Source organism: Chrysoperla carnea, chromosome 1 (assembly GCF_905475395.1).
Source record: "Chrysoperla carnea chromosome 1, inChrCarn1.1, whole genome shotgun sequence".
Classification (NCBI taxonomy): domain Eukaryota; kingdom Metazoa; phylum Arthropoda; class Insecta; order Neuroptera; family Chrysopidae; genus Chrysoperla; species Chrysoperla carnea.
The window spans coordinates 93,131,774-93,148,923 of NC_058337.1; the positions used below are offsets into that span (position 1 = coordinate 93,131,774).

Sequence of the window (17,150 nt, forward strand, 5' to 3'; positions counted from 1 at the left end):
TATTATGAGGTTTTCCTCTCTAACAGCTCCCAAAATATTTGGTCTTACTTCAATATTACTGCTAGAGATGGGACAAATGGTTTAGGCAGAAAGTGGATGAAATACTGATTACAGCATTCCAGGACATACATATATCCAAGAGAAGCTTTTAAATATACAAAATTCCCTTTGAAAATTCAATAAATATATTTATAAACAAAATAAAAGGTATACAAAATCATATGGAAAAAGTTCTTTAAAAGAATAATAGATAAAAAAAAATTATAATTTAATATTTTTCATATAAATTAAATTTCTTCACTGTTTTTATCATAATGAATGACTACACTGATAATAAACTCTTCATCCTGATTCATAATATTCGATAATATAACTGATGGTATTACTAAACAATTACCACGAACGAATATCGCTGAAGGCTCTTGACTATCACGAATTGAATTTAAGCCCCCATGAAAACGATATAATAGTTTATGGTCAAAGTCACTGATTTCAATTGTACATCGAATTAATTTGGTTGAGTCTGTATCCAATGTTGATGCCCATAAAATTATAAAGTTATTTACCTTTGTTGTTTCAAATTCTATAAAGAAAAAAAATTTAACAACGTAGTTAAGTTATGACTTGATATATACTAGAAAATTAATTTTTTTTGAAAAAATCGTAGGCCAAAAGTTATAGGGAAGCTTAGTTCCTACTCTTTTCGAATTCCGATAAATTAAAGTGGTTCTTTTATTTACATTTACCTTCACAATTATCTTTACATGATCCCGATGATATGTTTAGATTTTGTTGTAATGAGGTAGAAAAGTTATTATTATCACCAGAGTCTTCAATTTCACCATTGATTGGAAATTTTAACATCGCACAAAGAAGGGCAACTGGTAAATATTTCGCTGTTCGTAAATGTTGAACTTTTTTATTTATCGGCAATGATGAACGATTTCGTCTTGTTTCACTAGAAATACACAAAAAAGAAATTTACTATGTGTGTCCAGAATTTTGAGAACAGTTGTTATGGGGCATTGGCACACTAATGCTTAAAAATTTGGGAATCTTGGGAATCATTTCTTGAACCGTTTCCCTAATTATTTGTTCATAATGGTCTGAATTTCTAAACGATCATTAACATTAATATCGAACTTTTCAATTTGTGGACACCCTGTACAGTCGATGTCAAGAGTGAATAGGTGAATGTTAATATTTTCAAAAGCAGAGGTAAATAATTACTATAGAGATATTTTATAAAGAAATATCTTTATAAAATATCTCTATAGTTATTTCGTAAATCTTATAATAAAAAAGTTTTTCATATGCAGCCAACTTAAGTAGGTACACCCTGTTTTTAGAAAAAAAGGAAGTATACCTATTTGAACAATTAAAATCATAATTATTAGCAAGTTGTTAATAAATTATGTGTAGGATTTAAAGATTATGTTGTTTCAACCCACATAAATTAATTTATTATCTAAAAAAACCTATCTCTTTTGTCAATATTTTATTAATTACAACTATTTTTAATAATCATGCATTATCGTTTCTTTTTTTTGTGAGTCAAATTGATTCAATCGATAAACGCTGTTTGCATGCCGAAAACTTGATACCTTGCAGGAGATATAGGTTTCAACTTTAAGAGGTCGTTTTTCTTAGTGAAAAATGTGAGAAACATTTATTTCTTACTCTTTAAATAACGGTATTTTCAAAATAAAAGTCGAATACAATTTTTTATAGATAGATAGATGCTGTACGAACTATAAACTATGTATCTCGAAAACAGATATTTTTGGTCATTTTTCTTTCCCTTTTTCAGTTCGATTCTATTGACTATTCAACGTTGTAGCTAGCAAACAGTGAATTTGGAACAACAAACTAACGAATTGGTATAGGAAAGAAAAACAAACAAAAAACATCCTTATTGAATCATGGATTTATATTTTTATACATGCCATGCAATGCTACGAATGATAATGAAATATAGCTACAGAAAAGTGATTTATCATTTTCGCAAATTCAGTAGTTTAGTAATTTGTAATTTAATTTAGTAATTTAAGATAGTTTGGTTATCTATTTTTATCAAAGTAGCAATCTCAAAGGTCGAATTTAATGTCTCATTCTCAATTTTCTACGCATTAATTTAGAGAAACATTAAACAAGTATTCTATCTATCCATTATTCAATTTAGGGCTGTTCTGAATTGTGAACAACATTAAAGAAATCAAGATTTATTTAAACCCGATTTGAATTTTCCTTCTCTCCCAAAGCTTTCTGATTTCCGATTTGCTCGAAAAAACTTAACTTAAAAGCTACTTACTGATCGTCGCCAACCAAAAGCAAACAATTAAATAGTAATATGTCTGATTGAATATATCACTAGATACAACAAAATCTTCTCGAACGTCGGGTACTAGTTCTAATTTTAAAGCACGTGGATGTTCAAATTCAAAATGTGAAACCAATGAAGCCACTGCAACCATATGACGGCAAGTATACTCTGGACAACAAATTGGTCTACAGGAAACGAATACAGAGTACATTATAACATTTTTTACCGAAATATCACATAATAATAAAATATTCAAAATTAATGTCAAGATTATTAAAATTGTTCTAAGCGTGGAGCCTAAACAAAATTTAAAGATTTAAAGGCCATAAAAAAATAAGATTTATTCTTTGGCTTTACTGCCAATAACATTAAATATAGACCTTTATCTTTTTCCGGTACGTATAACATCTATTTTTAGACCCTGCGTAAGGCGAAACATTTTTGAAAACACTATTTCGAGCATTCCAAAGAGCGGTCTGTAATCAGGCATTCCACTTTCTTTGTTAATATCGCCTGGTCTAATCTCTGGAATTTTCTAGATAACAAAAAATTAAATTTTTTTTAATATGACCGAAATTTCCTGCTCTAAAGTCATATTTTTGCCTCATTTTGTCCTCATACACTAATAATTTTAACTAAACAATAGACAATACCAATTCAAGAGAGACTGCACTATTTCGGGAGTCTCACGATCAAATCTGTAGAAGTGGCAAGCCTATCTCAGAATAGTTGTTTTCATTTTTCGAACGAACAACTCTACATGTACAAATATTTTTCGAATGTATTTTTTTTTAATTCCGCTATCTATTCCGCCAGGGCTGGTTGTTTCAGAATAAACTAATAACTTTAATTAAACCTTCCAATAATAAATAAAAGTGAAACTTTCGACACTCTTAGAAAATTGTAGTAAAATTACATGTAATTAAACCAGCATGAAAAAATTACCAAAAATACTTTAATAATCGTGAAAGTTTGTGTGCAGTGAAATGTCATACAATTATAATTTAATATACACTCACCTTCGTGATTTAACATTCAACATGGACGAATTATCAGATGTATTTGGCAACTCTAATCCATTATATGAACGTGGCTTACTTCCACGATTTGATAAATATGTTGACTCCGATGATGAATCAGATGATGAAATGGTTTTTAATTTTGGTAACAAAGCTTCTTGTGATTTTAAATTTGATGCATTTTCAACAAGAAGTTCAGCAATTAAATTTCGCGTGTTTGTTATTTCCGCATTACATAATTTACAATGAATTAAATGAATTTTTTTCGCGTCTATAGAAATAAAAATAATTTTATTATAAGTATTATTATTGATATATTGCCAAACCTAGCTTAAAGCGCCTGGAGGAAGGCGAGCTCGACTCTCGCCATCACAAGGAAAATTTTAATTAATAGTTGTGTTGAGCTGGTGATAAGCTGCAATATTCAACAGAGAAGGTGATTAAACAATGGGACTCTGGTCTCCGCTTGACAGTGAGTGTTGGCACTACCGAGTCTACCCTTCAACATACCTATTTATTTTTCTAGAATTAGACTAGTTTATTTAAACACAATTAAAAGATACAGAAACAGATACTTCTGAAACGTTTATTCCAGAACTTTTCTTTGATATTCTGTGAAAGAACGAATTTTTATCTCCGGAAAATATAAAACGTAATTTTTTTAAAATCCCGAGGCCCATTTTACTAAGTTCGAAATAAGTGTCAAAGGTTCATCCATAGACAGAAATCTGGTTTTTTATCTTAGTGATCTATCCCTAAATCTACGAATTGTTTTTAATTAAAAAGATCTAAATTTATTTTTACCAATTTGATGTAATAAAACTCCATAACACGATGAACAAACGAGATGTCCTGCTTTGCAGCTAAAAATTGGCGGATTTTGTGGTTGATTATTACAAAAAACGCAATCTAAGGGCCGCCAAGTATCGCCCAACATGTCTTCACTTAATAATTACACTTCATGACATAATAAATTTACCCGAATTTAGTAATTGCGTAAAATTTTTTTTCGATTAATTTCTAAATTGGCAATAATACAATAATATTTTGACAATTTTCTCGTAATGGTATATTGATAAACATTAGTTGAGATGGTTTTCATTAATATTCATTTGTTTGTTATCTTTTTGATTGGCGCACTTATTCAATTCAATGATTTTAAAAATAGTTACTTTCGACGGGAACGTTTTCATGATCAAACAGGGGAACTTTTAAATAAAACTACTTTTTTTGTGGCAGGTTCTTGTTTTTACTGCGAAAAATTTGCTTTTGTTTGGAAAATGTTTTTCAAAGACCTCAAATTTTGGCACCCGATTACAAGTATTTTCAAATAAAAAAATTTCCCCAAAATAATTTTTGACCAAAAAATTCTCAAACTAACAATTTTATTGGTTCAAATTTTTTTCTCAATTCTGGTCTTTTGAAAAGTTCACAGGGCCTAGTAGATGGTTTTAAGTTTAGAATATGAGTTCAAATAAAAACAATAAATGCATTTATTGGCAGAATTTAATAAGCGACTTTCCTTCATCTTATCAAAAATCGCTTAAAAATATTCACAAGAGTTCTTCAAGACTGAAATATGGTCTCCACATTGAGTTTGGTTTTGGTCTTCGATAAACGTCGTCTATGCTCATAAATAAGTCTGAAAGAAAATTAATTTTGTTTTTAAATTGGAAAGATATAACTTTAAAATCTATCAGCAAATTATTAAGTATATCCAGGCTTAAAAGCGTTACTTTTCATTTTTTTATCATTATCTGAGCAAAACACCACAATACCTGGATAATAAATATACGCATTACACGCATACATTTTCAATAAAAAAACCATTCTTTTCTACATCAGCGATTGAGAAAATGAGCACTTTTATGCTGCAGCTGCAGTAAAACTATTTTGAAAACATATTATCATTCAATTATTACAGTTAACGACTTGTACATAAATTATCAATATGATTATAATTCTATGATTAATTTAAACAAATCATAAATTAATCAAAGATGAATATAAATTTTTACGTAAAAGTTTTCAATTATTACTTGTTAAATTATTCCGGTATAGTAGGTACCTACCATTTAATAAATGGATTTTTAATTAATTTTATTGCATTGTCTGATGAATATCAATTTATATTCATTATAAAACATAATAATACAGACAGAATTCAGTCGTAAAAGAAAAAATATATCAGAGTAACAATATTTTTGTATATGCGAAATACTACTATTCACTGACTCATTACGAGATCTGTAAAACTATACACTCGATGAGCACGAATTTTTTCATCGTTACTCATTTCGGGATGTAGACGCTCGCTAAGAAAGATTTTTTGAAAATTTAACTACTAAAGTGGTGAAAAAGGAGATGCAAGTTTGTATGAAAATTCGCCATTTTTGAATCCACAGCTTAATTGATTTTAAAATTCTTTCAAATTCAAGGAAATTAATTATACCCTGCGTACGAAAAAAAGTTTTTGGAGTATTTTGTCTGAAGCTAAAAAATATTGAACTTAGAGAATTGGTACGTAGCTTTGAGTTGCGTCTTAAGTGTATAATACCAACCAGGCAAAATAAACCAAAACCTACCTGCAAATCAGAGCCAAGCACTGGTAACCTGAGGATACTTAAATGCGTAATTTAGTTTCTAGAGATTTTATCCGAATCTATGAAGGATAAAATTTTACCCATTGGCATGAAGGACCAATTTGTTGAAATCTTAAAAAAAGAAATTTTTTTTAATATTAATTTTAAGATAAACTACACCAGAGATTTATTTACGAGATTAGAAAAGAGAGGTAAAAATGAAAAATTTACTTTACTCTTTAATGCATTTTTTTGTTTTTTCCCAAAAAATAAATGTCAAAAATTAAATTTTATAAAAAATGTAATCGAAATTTCAAGACTGGAATTGCGAAAAAATTTAAAATGTATATTATTTTTATATATAAATTGCCAACACCCACTTCCGATATTCAAAAGCTTTTCATGGTTACTTTTCAAATGATAAAGATGCATAATTAATTCAACACCAGTATTGCTTATAACTTTATAAACGGACATCCTGTACGTATAAAATATTGAAAGGAACTGATTATGAATTTAAAGTGCTCTAATTAAATTCAGGCATGCAATAAACAGAATATATAATAATTAACACTTTTCAAATGATAATTTCAAATAATTTAATTGAATAGGTATATAAGAAAACAATGTATAAATTATGATTCGTTCTTCCTTGTTTAATAATTTTATTCTATTTTAAATAAATTTTGCACAAATTTAAATATTTTGATTAACAAGTAGAAGAGAAATTTTTTATTTTGATTATATTTATAGGGAACAGTACCAAATAACACACAATGATATGATGATATGATATATATGATATACAAATGATATAAAAAACTTTTAACAAAAAGAAAACCGACTTCAAAAGAAAAACTTTTCCAAAACAAATTAATATGCACTAAAAAGTAAAAAATAACGATAGTATAATGTAGTTAAAATTATTGTTATGTTTGGAGTCGGTGTCAGACAACGAAGCAACTCTAACAGAACAATTTGCTACATTAGCTTGGCTGACACCGACTCCAAAAATACCAATGTTTTTAACTACATTATATCATCGTTATTTTTTTACTTTTTAGTGCATCTTAATTTGTTTTGGAAAAGTTTTTCTTTTGAAACCGGTTTTCTTTTTGTTAAAAGTTTTTTTAATTTTGTGATTTTTAGTGAATCTGAAGTACATTAACTGATTTGTCACTAAAAAAAGAATCATCGAAATCGGTTGGGCTGATATTAAGTTATTCGTCCTCTTGTCGTGCATACTTAATGCATATTTAAGAACTAACTAAGAACTGGGCCAAAATGAAATGAGACCACACGAGAAGCACCAGCTTTCAAACAGATAAAGAACCATCAAAATCGGTTCACCCGGTCAAAAGTTGAGGTATCACACTTAAAAAAATACAGTCGAATTAATAACCTCCTCCTTTTTTGTTTGAAATCGGTTAAAAATACACAGGGTGATTTATTGAATACGCTAAAACATGTATTGGATCATTTTTAGGAGAAATGAAAATACAGTATTCATAATATTTTTTATACGAGAACGTCTTCATGGTGAAACATAGTTCATCTTTGTTTTTATACCATGTATATATGAAATATACATAGTATATTAAGTTTCGTCCCAAGTTTGTAACGCTTAAAAATATTGATGCTACGAAAAAAAATTTGGTATAGGTGTTCATAGAATCACCTAATTAATCCATTTCCAGCTGTCCGTCCGTCCGTCCGTCTGTGGACACGATAACTCAAAAACGAAAAAAGATATCGAGCTGAAATTTTTACAGCGTACTCAGGACGTAAAAAGTGAGGTCAAGTTCGTAAATGAGCATCATAGGTCAATTGGGTCTTGGGTCCGTAGGACCCATCTTGTAAACCGTTAGAGATAGAACAAAAGTTTAAATGAAAAAATGTTCCTTATCAATTATTAAACAACTTTTGTTTGAAACATTTTTTTGTAAACATCACTGTTTTCCCACGAGGGCGTTAAATAGGTGCAAATTTTATAGTATGTATTAATATAGGAATATCAGTTGTGTGTGTTGTGTATTTAAAAGTGAATATCTTTTGTTATTTACGTGACGTCAAAAAAACAAACGATTGCGCATCAACACTGTCTATAAGATTGCGCATCAACACTGTCTATACATGGTATTTCAACAATTAACTCAGTCAATTGTTTGTTTTCACTTGTTTGTATATGACACCGGAATATGAGTAAAATTTTGTGTGGATTGAAACGTATACCTTTAAAATTTTTATTATTTTACAGTTTAAAATTAGAGGATAATACATCGTAGCATTAGAACATGAAACGGGCAACCTATTTTTTTGATTGTTATGTTTCAATGATTTTATTTTCTGCTGCGTAAATTAAATGAAATAATTGACTACATAATTCGCATTAAAATGAGAAATGGAGCGCATATTTGAGAGAATCAAATAATTATAAACCTTTTCTACCTATAATAACTTCAAATAATTCCTGCAGAAGTACAAAGAGGTACAGAATATTCCCGATTCGATTAACACCTAATTTCTGCTACTATCTGCCACTGCCAGTCTAATAGTAACTTCTGTATGATAATTGTTTGGCTGGAATCTTGAACTATGATAATACCACATCCTAAAATTGACTTTGGGAGTTAGGGATCTGATGAATATATGCAAGTAATGCTATTTCTGAATCATAAACTGACAGGTAAATTCGTTAACCCTCCACTAAAACTTTTAAATCGTATCTTTGTACGGACTGATCGATGGGCACAACTTCTATGTTCGTAGTTTCATCGCTCAATGCTAAAGTGAAAGATTACAATAAAAATTGTTTCTTACTATCTAAACTGCTGCTTATCTAATAATTATTGGGGAAAGGCCTTGCTACGATACAGAATATTATTACCAGCAAAATAGAACCGATGTACAGTATCATATCACATAAACCACATTTTATTTTTTGAAAAATATGTTTAATTACGAATAGTTCTAGGAATTCAATCAGATTTATCTGATTGAAGCACCTATGTTACCATATCTTTCATTGTAATAACCACTTTACTGTCTACAGTACAATGTATAAACAGTATTTATTCAAATTTATGAAGATTCAAGATGATTTTTTAACAGTTATAGTTGAAATATTTTGTAATTAGTATATCCACATCAATTTGTAACAAAAATTTACACCACAGTGTATTTAGAAAATATTTTTTTTTTTGTTAAAGTTAATTATTATTATTTAATTACAAATAATTATTTTAGAAAATTATGAATATCTAGTATGTCTGTCGCGTAAAATAATAAGTTAGATGAATTTTAAAATTAAATAATATTTCCTAATTTATTGAGCACTATAGGCGTATCCTTTTTATTATCATAAGATAAATACATAATTGTGCGTAGCAAATTATTAATATTTCCTTTACGTTTGCGGTCCACATGATCAACTTCCGAGTTATTAAAACTATAACATTATGTTAAAACCGTGAAAATCTATAAATATTAATTAGAAATACGAATGCCTTGAGTACTTTTACCACTATAGTGTGCAATAGATAATCCGTACGAAGAATACACGCTATTTTTCTTTACCAATATTAGATTAATTCTCTCTTTCTGCACGCTTTTATGTGCAATGATAAACAGCTTATTACCCCTGTGTGCGCCATAGGACCTCGCAATATTAGATAGGAAAATGGCTTTCTGCAAAACTTTTTCTAACCCTCCCTAAAATGTTATTTGTATCATTCTGAACAAAAGCTCTCACGACCACAAAAATTTTTAACGTGTAGTTAAGTTTGAGCTACGGGCTGTCAATGCTACGATTATATTATTTTTGTATATGACTAGGAAATTGGCTTTCTGTGAAATTTTCAATCCACCCCCAAAATATTCTTCCGTTCGTTCTGATGAAAAACTCTCACAGCCACAAAATTTTTTAACGGGTAGTTTTTGAGCTACGGTCGTTAGAGCTTTGGATCAGAATTATCCAAAGAACATTTAAGGGTTGGCTAGAAAGGGTTTCACAGAAAGCCAATCTCCTATCTAATATTGCAGGGACCTTTACTTGGTAAGCACAGTGGGTAGTTAACTATTTGTTGAATGAAAAACAGTACAGAATGGGAATAGTTTTCCTGCATGAGAGAAGGAAAATCTTTATATGATCTAAGCACCATTCCTCATTTGCGTTGTGCTGTCATAATGCCATGACCCCTCTGCATCCTTACTTTACGCCACTGATTGTTGTTTTTTTATGTCTCTTCTAGTGATGAAAAATTCTCTTTGTAGAATCTCAAAGTTATAATTGATATTAATAACACTTATTAGTTTTTAACAGTTATTACCTTGTTTGTTTCATATATTGCTGCCAAGATCGGCCATTTATTCGTAATTTTTGTTTGAAAAAGAATCTGGTAAATCCTAACAGACAAACGTATGGGTAAATTAATTATTTTTCTAGGTATATTATTACAAATTGATTGGGTAAAATGTGAAAAATTAACAAAATTTAACAAATAAATTAAAGCCAAGGCTTAACCCGTCCAAAAAATACCTATATCTGGAAAATTAAAAAGTCAAACCTATGTAATTTTTTATTTTATTATTAAGAACTTTAATTCGAAAGCATAAAAGAGATTTTCTTTACATTAACTAACATTTCAATAAAACTTCGCCGAAAAGGCAAAAATTAAGGCAATGTCGTTAATCTCACCGTTCTTTATAGTCACGGATCAAATGATATGTACGAAATTTATGATGGATATGAATATGTTCTTCACCTTCAATGAAAAATATTTTATGTATATAATAAACTGGCATTTAAGTTGAATATATGAATGTATATATACCTAATATGCTAATTAGGTATATTAAATTGATTTATGTATGCAACATAAAATATAATGTCTACAAATGCTTGGTCCAAACTATATTATTAATACTAATATTATTGAAAGAGTAAATAGTGTTATAATTCCGGAAATTGAATTAATAACTTAACTTTGTTAAAAAGTGCATAACTTGTAATCACTGTAATAATAATAATATTATTATTATATAAACAAGTTTAATGCTAGTTTATTAACATGTAGTAATAAATAGATCATTTTAATTTTATGATATTGTACAGCATGAACAAACGCAATACCATGAAGCAATCAAAGACAAAAATTAAGGTACACTGAAAAAAAATTATTGATTCAACCTCCTCCTCGCGAGATCAAAAATGTGATACAACCACCATACAGGGTTGAGTGTTGAAGTTGACACAAACGCATGAATTGATTGTGTGAAAGTAATATACTGTCTAACAAATTTTGAAATATTGTTGTTTCTACCACTTATAAATATTTTTGATTGGTTCTACCACTTATAAATATTGTCACAAAAAACTTAAGTAATTGTCACAACCACATGAGCAGGTTTATTAGGTTTATTTAAAAAAAGAGATTTCTTTGAGTCGGATTTGAACCAGCGACATATGGATTACTATTTATTTTAGTGTCTTAAGTCTACCGTTCAACTAACTACCGATGTTTATTATATATTCACCAAAAAATGATCAAACTTTCTCTAAGTTAGTAACAACTTACCTCTTCATGTAGTTGACACAATCACATATAGACTAGACATGATAGATATGTGTTCATAATAACCAAATTCTCTTTTTAAAGCAAACGCAAAAAAGTTTTCTTTTAATTCAAATATTCGCTTTATTTATACGATTATATATTCCAACTAAGTACAATCTTATTTTCCATCAATAAAATGCATGATTTTAAACTAAAATCAATCTCTTTCATAGAAGTAATGATTTTGTTGATTTAACTTCAGTGATTTTGTATCAATGAATTCATATTTTAAATTCAATCCCATTCTATTGTAAATATAAAATATTTAGCTGTACTTGTTCCAATCATTAGGAAATTGTTTGAAAGTATTTCTACTTTGTTTCAATATGAAACGGCCAACTTCGGGATCAGGTTGTCATTATTTTTGTTAAAAACAGAAAAATAGGTAGGTGGCTTACTATGCCGAATACTGTTTCATAACTAGTTCAAGCAAATGAGAACACATAGAAACTCTGCAACACTTGTATATTTTGATAAATGAGGATAAAAAATTCTTTTGAAGGGTTTCTAGAAATTGACGTGAGTCGCGCCCAGAGCACATTTTCTATATGGCATGTATTTTGTTAAATATTGAATCATACTGTGTTACTGAACTTCATTGTTTTTGAAAGTAAATATGTTTTAAGTAATTTCGTAAAATTACGGTAGTACATGTTATAAATGTATTTGCTCTCTTATTACAATAATATTTATTTGATATCATTATTATTATTAAAATAAATGGTTATGAATGATATTCATAATGATAATATTAAATTATATGCAAATGACGTCATTCGTAGAACAGGTTTGTTTTCGTACCAAATGGGAAAAAATTCAGTTACTCTTCAAAAACAATCTCGGCAAAATTTACATTACATTGAAATGCATTTGATGGGGCATATAACTGAGTAACTTATTATTATTATAGCCCATATCATCCCACCTTTTGTGCAAAGGCCTCCTCCATTGACTTCCAGGTCTGTTTGTCTGCAGAAAGTTGCATCCAATTACCTCCTGCAAAGTTTATTACGCCTCTTCTTTGTTTTCCGTCATAGGATGTTTACGTAGTGCATAATTTTTGCACGCAATGCATATTTTTGTTCAGCGTTTGTGATTCTGGCGACATGACTGGACCATTTTAGTGTTTTCACGGCCAAAATAACGTTATTGATTTTGGTACATGCTCTTGTATTTGTTGAACCAATACGTTCCGTACGCTTTGTATTTAGAATACTACGTTCTAAACCACGTTGGAAAGCCCTAAGTCGTATAAGTTCTCGCTTGGTTTGAATTAAAGTTTGAGCCCTATACAGTAGGATTGGAAGTATGCAGAAGTTACTTTTCTTTTTGATCTAAGAGGTATATTTTCTTTGAGTACGCGTGCCAATGACCAAAATTTTCTCAAAGTGATTGCGATTCTCGATTGAGTTTCTATAATGTTATTTTTAAGTCTTATTATTTTTCCCAAGCAAAAGCCCTGTTTGAAGTAATGTGGTAAATGGTTCCAAAAAAGTGGCTGGAAGGCAAAAAAAGATATTATTGCTGGTAGTCTGCCCAAGTGGTAGGAACCAAACGTAAACGTACTAATCAAAAATTTTTAAAAACTAAATGAAAAAAAGCTAAGATAAACATTTAATGAGATTGGCAACGAACTTCAATGGTCATGTTTCCTTGAAGTTCTCCTCTCTTCAAGTCACACTTCGGTATCGTTAGTAATCCTCATGAGTCCCTCTGTTTCCATGACATATTTTAGGGATAGCTTTTAGGGTCTGTTCAGAACAACTTAGATCTGTTAGACGTAAGTTAAAATTCAGAATGCTCTACTTGAGAAGATCATTTGAATCGATTCGATTGAGCAAACATTTACATATAGCTTAAAAAAATTCCTTAAATTTATAATTTTTCTGTAAAGAATTTATCTACTAATTATTTTTAACTTTTCATTGAAGAAAATCTATTTGAAAGTCGGATAGTCCTACTCGTAAGATCAAACACACGATTGTATTGTAATCCAAACTCCAGGTACGGAGCCCTCAGCAAAAAAATAATAATGACAGATGTTTTGCGTGTAAATTATAATTAAAATGAACTTTGTATAAATAAGTTTAAGTTCGATAATTTTTATATTACCATCTAAATATAAGTAATTTTTATGTAAAATTATTCATAAAACCATACCGATGTTGTTAATTCATGAATGATATCATCTATTTGTCTTTATTTAACATATAAAACATACATTTAATACATATGACAAAGATGTTCGTTCCACCATACATCATCATATACATATGTCCAATACGCGCGCCAACCATCTTTCTAAATGAAGAAAGTTTAGAGTGCAATTTTTTACTCTCTAATAAATTACATTCAAAAAAAAAGTTTTTATTTTCTCTGTTTAACTCATTAATTTTTTATGTATATTGTACTCTCTTTAAATTTATATGGAATTCATATATAAAGCACTTTTATAATTTCTCCAAATCATATCGTCTAAGGATTCATTAATTATAACAACAAAATATTTTGTATTGCTTGTAAGTTCTTATTATGGAAAGCAAAATGGTTTTTAAAGTAAGTAAAACTGTGTACATTTAAATTAGTGCAAAATTTGTGTTATCTAGTGATAATTTAGTGCGTGATCCAATTAAAGACAGAATACTTGGATTATTATTACAAAATAGGCTCATTTAAAGAAAATTTAATAACACAGTACAAATATATTTAAGGAAGCCCATACACTGCTTGACTTCAGATAATCTTTATTAAATCATACTGATCAATTGCCGACTTGTGAACTCTTGTTTATCCCTTTTTTGTACTAAAATTGTCTTCATAAGAAAACAAAATATTTCTTGATGTTGAAAAATTCTTATTAAAGGAAATCTTTTTGAAATATTACAGTTCATTGTATTAGTATGCGCGTTAGCTGCGGGTGTAACTGCGTATCCAGGTTATTATGGCAATGCACAAGAAGAATATAGTGGTCATGGATTACAAAATGTTCAGTACGGTGGTTATGCAGCTGGTGGCGAACATTTGGCACATGTCGAACAGCATGAAAGCAAAGAGGAAGAACATGAAGATTTATATGTAAGATAAATTAATAATTTAGTTATTTATAAAAAGGTATTTACATTCAATTTTTATTAGGCCTACCCCAAATATAATTTCAAATATGGAGTAAATGATTATCATACCGGAGATGTCAAATCTGCTCATGAAGAACGGGATGGTGATGTTGTTAAGGGGCAATATTCGTTGGTGAGTTGTGAAAAATGCTACTAGTAATTTTCGCGTGTAGGAAAACCATATTTAAGGTTATTTATTGTTAGATGCATCCATGTAAACCCATAAATATTAATGTTTCCTCAAAAATATATTAAATTTCTTGTACATCACTGGCGTATTGTGGTTGGAACTTAGTTCATGGCAAAACTACATTTTTTTTACTAAATAAATGTGTTTTACCGACTTCTATCGATAAGCTAAAAGTAGAGAACGGATTTGAAAAGGTAAAAGAAAAAGATCGAGATTGGTATAATATTTTGGTAAGACTCGTAAATTACACCATAGCAAAATACTAGACGCGAGATAGGAGTAGGGAAATATAATAGCAAAACCATACAAATAAACTTTATTTCTGGATTTTATTGCATTATAGAAAATTATAAATGTTTTTTTACATTAAAAACTTCCCCACGCCAATCAGTTATACTCCTTATTCTCTTATTATTCCCCGTACAAATTCATACCGACTATCTTTGGAGGATATCTTTACTTATTGAACCGAACATTCAAAAGAAATCGATAAAATGATTTCAATTATTTACTTCAAATATAATTTATTAATTAAATACAATACCATTTATTTATTTGTTTATGTAAATGTAGTAAAAGTATCTGTTAGTGAGATATCGTGATATTCAGTGACTTGTATCGACTTACATATCATAAACATTTGAAGAAAAAAACTCACTTAAGCGGATAAATAGTTTACTTATAAAATCATAAACATTCAGTTTTATTATGCTACTATCGAAAGCAGCTGCAAAAGCAATGTTGTACTTATACAATGCGTAAAAGTAATCTTCATATTTTGAAAATTGAATTTTTCGAAAACTTAACGGAATTGAACATGTACCTATTGTGGAGATAAATCTCTATATCCCTATATGAACATACTTTTTTTAAACATTCTGTAGAAATTTCTAGAAAGCGTGACACTGTTTTTCGGTGAATCCAGCAGACGTATTTATATTTAGAAATCATCTTACCATTTTCAAACATAAACTTAGAAACTCTAAACCAAGACTTCGTTTTTATACTTAGTATTGTATAGTCATTATCATTTTTATCACGTTATTTTAATTTTATCAAGAGGTAATCTCAGATGTATCATACTTTTTTTATATCAGCGACTTTTGAATCATTCTATACTTCAGATGGCACTCTAAAACAGGTTATTAAACTGTAAAAGATATATAAACCGATAATTTAATCAATAAAATTGTTACTCACAGGTGGAAGCCGATGGTTCTATCCGTACTGTTGATTACACCGCTGATAAACATAATGGTTTCAATGCGGTAGTAACAAAAACAGCCGCAGCACATCCACATCATAGTGGATATCAATCAGAACACTCACAACAACAAGAATCACACGAAGGACATTATTAGAAGTAAATTGAAAACCACCACGATATTAATTATTAAGTTGTATCAACTGAATTGAAGAAGAAAAAAAGCTTAATTTGTATCCTATTTTATTTTAAGTATTAAATTTTTCCTTGTTATTCTATGTTGTTACTGTTGCATTATGTTTGTTAGACCAAGATTTGTAAAAGTCTTTATGTGGAAAATCATTCATAAAGAACTCAACGTTGTATAATTTGTGTTAATTTGTTAATTAGCTATAATTATTATTTAATTTATAAGCAAACCAAAAAACAGTATTCCTATATTATATTTGTTTTTTAATAATAATAAAATAAAAAAATAAAATCAATGTTTAAAGAGTTTAATTTTTTAATTTCCCGCTTAATAAAAGGTTTATTATAATTTAAATCATACAATTAGTCACGATAAACCTTCAGGTAATTCAATTTAACAGTTGTTTTTTACTTATTTTGTTATGCATTTTTGTTTAAAAATAAGTTGAGTTGTGCTATAAGATTTATTATGTTTGAATGTTATTAAATCACGATTAAACTTAACCTTACTTATGGACTTACTTAACCTAACCTTTAAAAAAAAAAAAAAAAAAAAACATGTCATTTTTTCTAAGTAAAATTAGTCGCTAAACAAAAATGTAATGGTCACGTATCTAAACAGTTATTTTTTTGTTGATTTCACTTGTCAAGGATAAATGTGATGGTGCATTTTTGTAAAATATTTTATTCATTTTTTCTAGAAAAATTATTTACAAAAACACAGATTTAAATAGTAATTTATTACTGTTATTACACATAAACTTCACTTTCTTTTTAGAAATCTCTCCTCACATGATTTAAAAATGGAAATTATGTTTAAAAAAAATGTTTTCTTCATAAATGCGTGATGTCTACCTATGTGATTATGTGTTCGAGTTATTACATACATTTTATTTCGTTTAAAACATAGTTAAA

The 17,150-nt window shown here is 28.8% G+C and overlaps 2 protein-coding genes across 2 annotated transcripts; one reads left to right on the forward strand and one right to left on the reverse strand.

The window, feature by feature from the left end:
* Positions 1–417: 417 nt before the first annotated feature.
* Positions 418–4,343, reverse strand: LOC123299839. The gene is made up of 5 exons (XM_044882227.1): positions 4,147–4,343; positions 3,343–3,613; positions 2,312–2,508; positions 747–958; positions 418–583 (listed from the first exon to the last, which is right to left on the reverse strand). The coding sequence occupies exons 1-4, from the start codon at positions 4,277–4,279 to the stop codon at positions 924–926; spliced, it is 636 nt and encodes a 211-aa protein (XP_044738162.1). The 5' UTR covers positions 4,280–4,343; the 3' UTR covers positions 418–583; positions 747–923.
* A 9,675-nt stretch (positions 4,344–14,018) lies between these two features.
* On the forward strand, positions 14,019–16,260 carry LOC123299846 (cuticle protein-like). Its single transcript, XM_044882240.1, has 4 exons — positions 14,019–14,095; positions 14,426–14,614; positions 14,675–14,785; positions 16,045–16,260. The coding sequence occupies exons 1-4, from the start codon at positions 14,072–14,074 to the stop codon at positions 16,201–16,203; spliced, it is 483 nt and encodes a 160-aa protein (XP_044738175.1). The 5' UTR covers positions 14,019–14,071; the 3' UTR covers positions 16,204–16,260.
* The last annotated feature ends 890 nt before the right edge of the window (positions 16,261–17,150 follow it).